The 12331-nt window shown below is 46.7% G+C and overlaps 1 protein-coding gene across 1 annotated transcript; it reads right to left on the minus strand.

The window, feature by feature from the left end:
* Positions 1–6948: 6948 nt before the first annotated feature.
* Positions 6949–11234, minus strand: LOC308312302 (neurexophilin-1-like; the record flags this gene model as incomplete). The annotated part of the gene is made up of 6 exons (XM_080794665.1): positions 6949–7164; positions 7651–7746; positions 8519–8749; positions 9387–9553; positions 10435–10561; positions 11148–11234. The coding sequence occupies 6 exons, from the start codon at positions 11232–11234 to the stop codon at positions 6949–6951; spliced, it is 924 nt and encodes a 307-aa protein (XP_080650791.1).
* Positions 11235–12331: the final 1097 nt, after the last annotated feature.

Raw genomic sequence — 12331 nt, forward strand, 5'->3', positions numbered from 1 at the left:
GTTGTCCTGAGATGTCCCCTTATCGTTCACTAAACTCACCCCACACACACACACAGAGTGCTGTTGTCCTGAGACGTCCCCTAATCGTTCACTAAACTCATCCCACACAGCGGATCAGGTTGGAACCCAGTCTAGACTTTATACTGTTCTTGGAAAGTTACCACAGGGTTAATTTGTGTACTCTCAAGGGCTGCAGTCCGTTAACACAATCTGTACATAGGACGCCTAGAAACGTCATAGGGATTGGAACCGAGAGGTGCCATCGACGTCTGTGGACGTCCTAGCGACGTCCTAACGACACGGGGCGAGATAAGAATATTCAGAATGTTTCCTTTTTTTTGGGGGGGCATTTCGCTTTTCGCTTGCCGTATGCTAACGCTCTGTGCAACTATTAGCTTGTCATTGACTCCCATGTTAGCGCGGCGGAAAGAATGACTCGTATCTCCTAATCCAGGGCGCTCTCCGTGGTGTTGAATAGATCGATATGCTGGCGCTGCATTTCTGCTCCTCATCCGTCTCTCCCGCAAAATATGAACGCTTTTTGGAGCGTATATAAATAAATTAAGATGATCGGGGATTGTGAGGTCACTTTGTAAAGTCAACTTTTTTAAGAAAGTGTTTCCGGTTCATGGCTTTCAGAGTAAAAGCGATCAGACAACTCTGGCACCCCGGAGCTTCTATTTCGATGCACTTCCAGCACTAATTGTGTTTAATCATTCATTCTAATCAGTCATTTACGAAACATGCAAAACCACAGCCAATAACAGTAACTCACACAGTAGAACATTCCAATAACTCACACATTAAAAACATTCCATTGGTAAAACTTAACAGTATTTATTTTTTTATTGTATTATGTACATCTCTGGGCCCGCCTACCTTCCTTCCTTCCTTCCTTCCTTCCCCCAATAAATAAAATCTGGTCACACAGAGGATCAATACTTTATAATTCAGTAAATATTTAGATGACTTTTTACAGCTTCTGTACAGGAAGGAGTTCTGCTGTTTTAATTCAGGGGAGAAATAAATTATTTCACATCTACGTCATTTTATCCGTGTTCCAATGAAGAGAGAGAGAGAGAGAGAGAGAGAGAGAGAGAGAGAGAGAGAGAGAGAGAGAGAGAGAGAGAGAGAGAGAGAGAGAGAGACTATAGCACGTCATGTATATGGTGGATGTACAGGAGGATCAATTATGTACAGATACAAACCAGTCATACAAATTGTAGGCTCTCTAAGATACAGAAGTCATTATTATTACATTAACATTTGATATAGTTTAAGTGACAAATGAGACAAATTTAAGCTCCCCCGCTCCACCACACTCTCAACAAATCAATGGATGGATCAATCAATCAAACAAACGGCTGAATCCATTCCAAACCCCTGCCACGGTTTCCCAGACGCTCCCGAGCAGCCCGACGCCAAATTATAGGTATAGAGTATAAAGCAGAGCCAAGCAAAGTTACCATGTTTACCCAGGGTAACTGGACTAAGGAAAGGAAAGGTACTATGTTTACCCAGGGGAACTGGACTAAGGAAAGGAAAGGTACTATGTTTACCCAGGGTAACTGGACTAAGGAAAGGAAAGGTACCATGTTTACCCAGGGTAACTGGACTAAGGAAAGGAAAGGTACTATGTTTACCCAGGGGAACTGGACTAAGGAAAGGAAAGGTACTATGTTTACCCAGGGTAACTGGACTAAGGAAAGGAAAGGTACTATGTTTACCCAGGGTAACTGGACTAAGGAAAGGAAAGGTACTATGTTTACCCAGGGTAACTGGACTAAGGAAAGGAAAGGTACCATGTTTACCCAGGGTAACTGGACTAAGGAAAGGGAAGTTACTATGTTTACCCAGGGTAACTGGACTAAGGAAAGGGAAGTTACTATGTTTACCCAGGGTAACTGGACTAAGGAAAGGAAAGGTACTATGTTTACCCAGGGTAACTGGACTAAGGAAAGGAAAGGTACCATGTTTACCCAGGGTAACTGGACTAAGGAAAGGAAAGGTACCATGTTTACCCAGGGGAACTGGACAAGGAAAGGAAAGTTACTATGTTTACCCAGGGTAACTGGACTAAGGAAAGGAAAGGTACCATGTTTACCCAGGGTAACTGGACTAAGGAAAGGAAAGGTACCATGTTTACCCAGGGTAACTGGACTAAGGAAAGGAAAGGTACCATGTTTACCCAGGGGAACTGGACTAAGGAAAGGAAAGGTACCATGTTTACCCAGGGTAACTGGACTAAGGAAAGGAAAGGTACCATGTTTACCCAGGGGAACTGGACAAGGAAAGGAAAGGTACCATGTTTACCCAGGGTAACTGGACTAAGGAAAGGAAAGGTACCATGTTTACCCAGGGGAACTGGACAAGGAAAGGAAAGTTACTATGTTTACCCAGGGTAACTGGACTAAGGAAAGGAAAGGTACCATGTTTACCCAGGGGAACTGGACTAAGGAAAGGAAAGTTACTATGTTTACCCAGGGGAACTGGACTAAGGAAAGGAAAGTTACTATGTTTACCCAGGGGAACTGGACTAAGGAAAGGAAAGGTACCATGTTTACCCAGGGGAACTGGACTAAGGAAAGGAAAGGTACCATGTTTACCCAGGGGAACTGGACTAAGGAAAGGAAAGGTACCATGTTTACCCAGGGTTACTGGACTAAGGAAAGGAAAGGTACCATGTTTACCCAGGGTTACTGGACTAAGGAAAGGAAAGGTACTATGTTTACCCAGGGTAACTGGACTAAGGAAAGGAAAGTTACTATGTTTACCCAGGGGAACTGGACTAAGGAAAGGAAAGTTACCATGTTTACCCAGGGTAACTGGACTAAGGAATGGAAAGTTACTATGTTTACCCAGGGTAACTGGACTAAGGAAAGGAAAGGTACCATGTTTACCCAGGGTAACTGGACTAAGGAAAGGAAAGTTACTATGTTTACCCAGGGTAACTGGACTAAGGAAAGGAAAGTTACCATGTTTACCCAGGGTAACTGGACTAAGGAAAGGAAAGTTACTATGTTTACCCAGGGTAACTGGACTAAGGAAAGGAAAGGTACCATGTTTACCCAGGGTAACTGGACTAAGGAAAGGAAAGTTACTATGTTTACCCAGGGTAACTGGACTAAGGAAAGGAAAGGTACCATGTTTACCCTGCAGGGTAACTGGACTAAGGAAAGGAAAGTTACTATGTTTACCCAGGGTAACTGGACTAAGGAAAGGAAAGGTACCATGTTTACCCAGGGGAACTGGACTAAGGAAAGGAAAGGTACCATGTTTACCCAGGGTAACTGGACTAAGGAAAGGAAAGTTACTATGTTTACCCAGGGTAACTGGACTAAGGAAAGGAAAGTTACTATGTTTACCCAGGGTAACTGGACTAAGGAAAGGAAAGGTACCATGTTTACCCAGGGGAACTGGACTAAGGAAAGGAAAGGTACCATGTTTACCCAGGGGAACTGGACTAAGGAAAGGAAAGGTACTATGTTTACCCAGGGTAACTGGACTAAGGAAAGGAAAGTTACCATGTTTACCCAGGGTAACTGGACTAAGGAAAGGAAAGTTACCATGTTTACCCAGGGGAACTGGACTAAGGAAAGGAAAGGTACCATGTTTACCCAGGGGAACTGGACTAAGGAAAGGAAAGTTACCATGTTTACCCAGGGTAACTAGACTAAGCTCAAGAACTTGTTTACAGCCAGCCAGGCCCTGCTCATACAACATTTCATGGTAGGGGTTCAATGCCTTGCTCAAGGGCACTTCAGCGGTGGTATAATTTTAACGTGCCGGTCCGGGGATACGAACTATAGCGACCTTCCGATATCAAGACCGCTCCGCAAACCGTTCGGCCACCGCTGCCTTAATAGGGTCTAATCTAGGGTATAGAGCGTTGCAGTCCCGCCCCCTTTCAGAACGACGAGTGGCCCAGGAAATATTTTCAAATGCATTTTTCCCTCATAAAACATTTCAAACTGTATTTATTTAAAGACCTTTTAAAGCGTCGTACGAAGCCAACTCTTGTCGTGACAAATCATGACAACAAACACAATATTTTGGACCAAACAAATAATTACAAAGAAAAGAAAAACGACAAAAAAAAGTGTTTAAACCCGCCGTTTTCTTCTTCTTTGTAATCATTTGTTCGGCCCGAAACATTGTGTTTTTTGTTGTCATGATTTGTCACGACAAGAGTTGGCTTTGTCCGCGGCGTATAAACGTCTTTAAATAAATATCGGGTGCGGTACGGTACGGTATGGTACGGTATGGTACGGTACGGTGCGGTGCGGTACGGTGCGGTACGGGGGAGATCCAGAGAGCTTGTGATTTAACCACATCATCATCATCATCATCATCCTCATCATCAGTACAGTCAGTTACGGTTGAAGGTTTGTTCGTAAAAATGTTGTGTCGGTCATCGTTTTAGGATAGGAGTACAGTGGGAGGAGGAGGAGGAGGAGGAGGAGGAGGAGGAGGAGGAGGAAGAGGAAGAGGAAGAGGAAGAGGAAGAGGAAGAGGAAGAGGAAGAGGAAGAGGAAGAGGAGGTGTGAAAATGGTAAATGGTGCATTTATAAAGCGCCTTTATGCAAGGCGCTTTACAGAGATTGTGGATCACATTCACCCATTCACACACACACACACACACACACACACACACACACACACACATTCACACACCTTTACATAGATTGCGCATTACATTCACCCATTCACACACCTTTACATAGATTGCGCATTACATTCACCCATTCACACACCTTTAGATAGACTGTGCATTACATTCACCCATTCACACACCTTTACATAGACTGTGCATTACATTCACCCATTCACACACCGATTGCAATGCAAATAATCGGTACCGAATCGCTTTGCTATATGCAAATGATGGATTGCATCAATAAATATGTTGGTAGGAGGAGGTATTCTGCCATCTTCAGAGGAAAAAAGAGGGGGTTTATGATTACTCAGCTTAAAATGATGTCAATGCATTTTAAATAGTTACTGTATCGATTTCAGAAACATTGTATCGTATCGTATATCTTCATAATGTATCGTATCGCTGTTTAACCCATTCAGGGCCCTTCTTTAACCCTTCTGGTTGTTTTAAGCATTATGTTATGCTTTGGCTGTTGAAAAATAGCAGATCTACAAGCTCGGGCTTGTAGGTCTGCCAATTTGGAGATGGGAAGTGACGTGAAGGGAGGGGGGTGGGGGGGGGGGCGGTGTCTGTGCTTCATTCGTCCATGTGATCCAATTGGAGCGAGGGTGTGTGTGTGGAGGGGGGGGGGGGGGGGAGTAGGGCGTGTCGCTATGGTAATTGTCATCCAGAGTGGGGGAAGTGGGGCGTTTTGTAGTTTTATCCGGAGGGGAAGTAGGGAGTTGTAGTTTTATCCGGATGGGGAAGTAGGGAGTTGTAGTTTTATCCGGATGGGGAAGTATAGGGAGTTGTAGTTTTATCCGGATGGGGAAGTATAGGGAGTTGTAGTTTTATCCGGATGGGGAAGTAAGGAGTTGTAGTTTTATCCGGAGGGGAAGTAGGGAGTTGTAGTTTTATCCGGAGGGGAAGTAGGGAGTTGTAGTTTTATCCGGATGGGGAAGTAGGGACTTGTAGTTTTATCCAGATGGGGAAGTAGGGAGTTGTAGTTTTATCCGGATGGGGAAGTAGGGAGTTGTAGTTTTATCCGGAGGGGAAGTAGGGAGTTGTAGTTTTACCCGGAGGGGAAGTAGGGAGTTGTAGTTTTATCCGGAGGGGGAAGTAGGGAGTTGTAGTTCTATCCGGAGGGGAAGTAGGGAGTTGTAGTTCTATCCGGAGGGGAAGTAGGGCGTGTCACATTGGTAAATGTAGTCCGGGCAGACCTTCTACACTGTGGTGGTTGTAGTTTTATTAATTGTAGTTCTATCCAGAGGGGAAGTATAAGGGGTGTCACTGTGGTAGTTGTAGTCCTGGGGCAGGCCTTCTGCACTGTGGTAGTTGTAGTCTTAATAATTGTAGTTCTATCCAGAGGGGAAGCAAGGGAGTTGTAGTTCTATCCGGAGGGGAAGTACGGGGTGTCACTGTGGTAGTTGCAGTCCAGGGGGGCAGACCTTCTGCACTGTGGTAGTTGTAGTCTTAATAATTGTAAGGTAAGCTAGTTGTAGTCCTATCCGGAGGGGAAGTAGGGAGAGTTGTAGTTCTCATTCGGAGGGGAAGCAGGGAGAGTTGTAGTTCTCATCCAGAGGGGAAGTAGGGGGTGTCACTGTGGTAGTTGTAGTCTTAATAATTGTAGTTCTCATCCGGAGGGGAAGTAGGGGGGAGTTGTAGTTCTCATCTGGAGGGGAAGCAGGGAGAGTTGTAGTTCTCATCCGGAGGGGAAGTAGGGGGGAGTTGTAGTTCTCATCCAGAGGGGAAGTAGGGGATGTCACTGTGGTAGTTGTAGTCTTAATAATTGTAGTTCTCATCCGGAGGGGAAGTAGGGGAGAGTTGTAGTTCTCATCCGGAGGGGAAGCAGGGAGAGTTGTAGTTCTCATCCGGAGGGGAAGTAGGGGGGAGTTGTAGTTCTCATCCAGAGGGGAAGTAGGGGATGTCACTGTGGTAGTTGTAGTCTTAATAATTGTAGTTCTCATCCGGAGGGGAAGTAGGGGATGTCACTGTGGTAGTTGTAGTCTTAATAATTGTAGTTCTCATCCGGAGGGGAAGTAGGGGGGAGTTGTAGTTCTCATCCGGAGGGGAAGTAGGGGGTGTCACTGTGGTAGTTGTAGTCTTAACAATTGTAGTTCTCATCCGGAGGGGAAGTAGGGGGGAGTTGTAGTTCTCATCCGGAGGGGAAGTAGGGGGTGTCACTGTGGTAGTTGTAGTCTTAACAATTGTAGTTCTCATCCGGAGGGGAAGTAGGGGGGAGTTGTAGTTCTCATCCGGAGGGGAAGTAGGGGATGTCACTGTGGTAGCTGTAGTCTTAATAATTGTAGTTCTCATCCGGAGGGGAAGTAGGGGGTGTCACTGTGGTAGTTGTAGTCCGGGCAGACCTTCTGCACCAGCTTGTAGTCCGTGCTGTAGAAGGAGATGAAGATGCAGATGACCTTGAAGGGTTTGGAGCAGAGCCAGGACACGTGGCTCTGGGTCTGCTCCTGGTAGCACTGCTTGGACGGGTCGAAGTTACACAGCGTGTTGCGCGCGCCGCGCTCCACCTGGTGGCGCGGGGGGGGAAATCACTGTTTAGTATTATATTACAGTATATGATGTTATTATATTATTCTTTACAACAGGTCGTTAAGAGGAATCAATCTGATTGGTTGAAACAGCCTTCTAGCCGGTGGTTTATAACCAGCACTGTTCACCACCTATAATCAAAACAAAGAATTCAGCCGCTCTGTTCTCCCAGAGCCCTATAGCAAACTCGGTGGCTAGGCTATAGCTAGTTTCTTGGGACATTTGTGGTCGTATAGTGACTACATCTGTCATTAAAGTTTTAAGTTTTAAGGGTAACTGTTGTAGAATAGCAATATCACACGAGAGGGCGTTGTTTAACGTGATTATTGCCACGACAGGGATGCGGTCAGGAACGGGACGGAGTCGAGTTCCTTTAGCATCACTGAAGTGGCAATAATCACGTTAAACAACACCCTCGAGTTAATTCTAGTATATATATATATATTGGCGCTGCGCTGCTCCACCTTCTCGTACTCCACGCGGCAGTTGAAGGACTTGGAGTCCTTGGCGTCGATAACCGTGGACTGCTGATGCTGACTGCTGACGTCGAACTCCACGATCTGGGGAGGTGGGGGGGGGAGGGGAGGAGGGGGGGGGGGAGGGGGAGGGGGGGGGGGGGGGGAGGGACAAGGATTTATGTGACTGGTTAGCCGATTTGCTCGACTGCATTATGACGTACATTTTGCTTTCATTAATTGTCGACGGCATTTACGGTTTGTGTTGCCACAAGTTTACATCATATTTCATATTTCAGGCACATGTGACGTATAAATATTCTCCTTTCATTGACTCAAACGTGGCAAAACGTGAGACGTGACGAAAGGCTGTGTAGAGAGTCGCAGCCCCGCCCCCTTTTCCAGTCCCGCCCCCTTTTCTGTCCCGCCCCCTTTTCAGCCCCGCCCCCGTTCAGTCCCGCCCCCCTTTCCGAACGAGCGTCGTACGAAGCCAACTCGAGTCGCGACAAATCATGACAAACACAACCAAACAAATAATTACAAAGAAGAAAAACAACAAAAAAAGTGGGTTTTTTTTTCTACTTTCTAATTCCAAAACATTGTGTTATTATTGTCATGATTGTTGTCTTTGTCCAGCGGCGTATAAACGTCTTTAAATAAATACTTTCTGAAAAGTCTATGAGGAAAATGAACGGCGGTTTCTTTTCCGTGACCTACAAGCTCATAGCATGCCACCGAGTGGCGCGCTATGAGCTTGTAGGTCTGCCATTTTTGAAAAATCAAAGAACGACTGACATGCAAACATAGCTTTTTCAGAAAACTGTCAGGATGTAGAAGAACATTTATATATAATCTGATCTCAGGTCAGAATGGTAACCTTAGTGGGCGGGACCAGGCTGACGCTCACGTTGCCCTGTCCCGTGGAGTTGTGTCTGAAGTAGACGGAGAAGGTCCCGTTGCCGTGGTCCACGATCTTCCCCGTGATCAGCAGGTTGAGTTTCACCGTCTTGATGTTGGAGTGGAAGTCTCCCCAGCCGAACATCTTCTTGAACTTCCCCGTCTTCACCATCGGTCTCCGCTTGGCGCGCGGCCGCGAGGACGAGGAGTCCTGAGGGAGAGAGAGAGAGAGAGAGAGAGAGAGAGAGAGAGAGGGGGGGGGTTAGTGGGCTGGACTGGACAGGTCATACCGGGCATATTCCCCGTGGGCCGCGACCGTAGGGGGCCGCCTTTTTTTTTTGACAGGCAGGCAGGCCAATAGATCGTCGCAGTCCCGCCCCCTCGAGAGACCCGGAAAATAAATCGCCGTTCCTTTTCCTCATAGGCATTTCTTAAAGTATTTATTTAAAGACGGTTACGCCGCTGAACAAAGCCAACTCGGATCGTGACAAATCATGACAACAAACACAATGTTTTGGGGCCGATCAAATCATTAGAAAGAAGAAAATAAAGGCAGGAGACAACACTATTTGTTTTGTTTTTCTTCTTATAAATTTGATCGGCAGACCTACAAGCTCGTAGCGCGCGTAGTGGCGCGCTACGAGCTTGTGGGTCTGCTATTTTTGAAAAATCGAAGAACGACTGACACAGAAACACAGCTTTTTCAGAAAACTGTCAGGATGTAGAAGAACATTTTTAGAATCTGATCTCAGGTCAAAATGGGTTAATTACATACAGTTTGTATTGTGGGGGTCCTTGACATGACAAACGTAATGAAGGGAGGAGCGACAGCGCCCCCTACTGTATACCATCGTGTCGGTGGAGTTCCTCAGCCAGTCCCACAGGTCCTGCTCGCTGTAGGGCTCCGGGGTGTCGTAGCGGCCCAGGTCTCTCAGCGCAGAGCCGTTGTTGGCGTTGGTCTCCTTGGTGTGCAGCGTGGTCTGGGACAGGAGCCGGGCGATGGACAGGTCCTTACCTACAGGGAGGGAAGGAGTTAACTGCTTTAGCGCCATCTAGTGTTAGCATCATGCTCACACTGCCGATATGCTTCCTGTCTGCTCCCACTCACAGCTTGTTGTCCTTCCGGGTTAAACAGGAAGGTGGCTTAGATATATATATATATATATATATCTTCTACCCCCCCAGCCAGTGTAAAATACCCGGTAAGCTGGGGCCTCGAGTGGCTTATTGCTTTTCTAAAACGGCTACAAACATATAGCAATATTAACCTCATAAAACGATTGAATCCACAAAAGTATAGCTATACGCTTTGCGCCACCAGAGGGAGCCACATCACGTCCTTGTTTTGCTCGGTAAGTAGCCCCAGTGATTATTGAAGGAGGAGTGGGTTATCACGCTTATTGATAACGGGTGTACTCCGTAAACCCAACGCTTATTGATAACGGGTACTTGACCAGTAAGACGCGCAAACGCGGGAAGCGAACGCAGCTCGTACATATTTGGGTTTTTTTAAGATTTATTTTTAAGTTAAGTTTTTAACTTAGCATTAACCAAGGAGTCCCCAAAGCAGCTATACGTCCAAATATGGAGTGTGTTGCATCAATCACAAACAAATCACTCAGCTCCATATATGGGCACAAAGGTGGGACACACAGACACACACACAGACAGACATGATCTGCTAGGTCTCATAGTAAGTGCTCACTGCGTTCGCAAAAAGCTTGTCATAGGTTTTTTTCAGGTATGGGATGTGGATCTCCGGCTATGGGATGTGGATCTCCAGCTATGGGATGTGGACCTCCGGCTATGGGATGTGGATCTCCGGCTATGGGAGAATATCTCCGGCTATGGGATGTGGATCTCCGGCTATGGGATGTGAATGAGGACGCTCCTTACCTCCCGCCAGCCGGGCGAGGGACAGCTCCTTCCCGCCCTCCGTCCACATGTGTTTCAGAACGGTGGACTTGGGACCGCCGCCGCCCGGCTTCAGCAGCTCCGACTTGGAGGCCCGGGCGCTCGACACCTGGAGCAACACACAGAGAGAGAGAGAGAGAGAGAGAGAGAGAGAGAGAGAGAGAGAGAGAGAGAGAGAGAGAGAGAGAGAGAGAGAGAGAGGGTGACTTAAAAGGTCCTAAAACATGAACTTCAACTCTTCCCTTTTTCCCGGTACTATCCACACAAACAGCCAGTTTTGAACAATCAGGCTTTCTCGTCGTATTTGGGTTTTCATGCACGGTGGTCGCTGAAAAGACGGCCATAGCCGTCTTCACAAACGTGATGAGGTCAGCACATTTGGTCAAGTGGATATGTCCTAATTTAGCCCAAGGAGTGGTTTTTGTGCAAAACTAATGCTTGGAATGGATTCAGAATCATGAAAAACCCCCTAGTTTCATATGTCACATGCTACTGAAAGAATGATGAAATGTGGACTTTTTTTTCTTTATATAGGATGTTATGGGTATGGTCACATATTATGCTAATAACTCAATTTCCCACAGGAGTTGAATTTCAAACTTTTAGTACATGTTATTAGACACCTTTAGAAACACATTGGTGCAGACATTTCTTGGTAACGATTTAGTTCCCAGATTTTCATAGATTTCTCTTACTAATAACCGCGAGCACGGGAGCATGTCGGAGCGCCGGTCCGACCGGGCGTTGTTCCCGCACGGCGGATAATCTGTCGGAATGACCATCGGATCCCCCCCCCCCTCCCCCCCCCCTCCCCCCCCACCACATCAGAACATTGTGGTTCTGCAGCTTAGAACCCAGACAGAAAGGACACTCTATCAGAGTGGGTGTTGGTCAGGGACTTTAGCACAGCGCCACCTAGTGGCGGTGGGGGTCAGGGACTTTAGCACAGCGCCACCTAGTGGCGGTGGGGGTCAGGGACTTTAGCACAGCGCCACCTAGCGCGTTCTGTTTCCACTCAATGTGTTGCCGTTCCCTCCAGAATGGGGGGTTCATGTGGTTAATCATTTATGAGACGCACGCACGCACGCACGCACAGGCACACACACACACACACACACACACACACACACACACACACACACACACACACACACACACACGCACGTACAGCGGGGGTAGTCCCCCAATATTAGATGAAGGGCAGATATTACTCTGTATCTGTTCATCAGATATTACTCTGTATCTGTTCATCACATTCAGGAAGTATTGACTTCACGCTCAGGCATACCGGCTTCCCGCAGAACAGACCAATCAGAAGGCTTCCCGCAGAACAGACCAATCAGAATGTATTCCCCTGGGGAGGGAGGGGGGGGGTGTGGGGGTAGAGATTAATCAATCTGGCTGCGAGCTTCAATTTCAGACCATGATAGCAGACAAATCCCATTTGGGAATTATGGAGAGGAGAGACTAGACGAGAGAGAGAGAGAGAGAGAGAGAGAGAGAGAGAGAGAGAGAGAGAGAGAGAGAGAGAGAGAGAGAGACAGAGAGAGATGCATGCACGCACACACAAAGAGTGAGTAAAGAGCATCACTATAAGAGTTTAACTAAAGGAGTTGTGGTTGAACTGATTGATTGATTGAATGAATGAACCTCATGGGGTTTAAGCTCTGCTGAGAATCACATCAGTGGAAGCTCTGGAGGCTGAACATGGGGCATTGATGGGGGTCCCTGGGGGTCCATGGGTTAAGGTTAGTGTGGGGGTCCATGGGTTAAAGGAGAATTCCATGCTAGAATGCTTTCTTATCTTTCTTACCTTTCTTTGACGTCCCCACCAAAGAGGTTCAGGTGTTTTTTTGTGCAAAAACTCCTTATTGGCTAT

This window comes from Protomyctophum bolini, assembly GCF_963924005.1.
Source record: "Protomyctophum bolini genome assembly, contig: SCAFFOLD_576, whole genome shotgun sequence".
NCBI lineage: Eukaryota > Metazoa > Chordata > Actinopteri > Myctophiformes > Myctophidae > Protomyctophum > Protomyctophum bolini.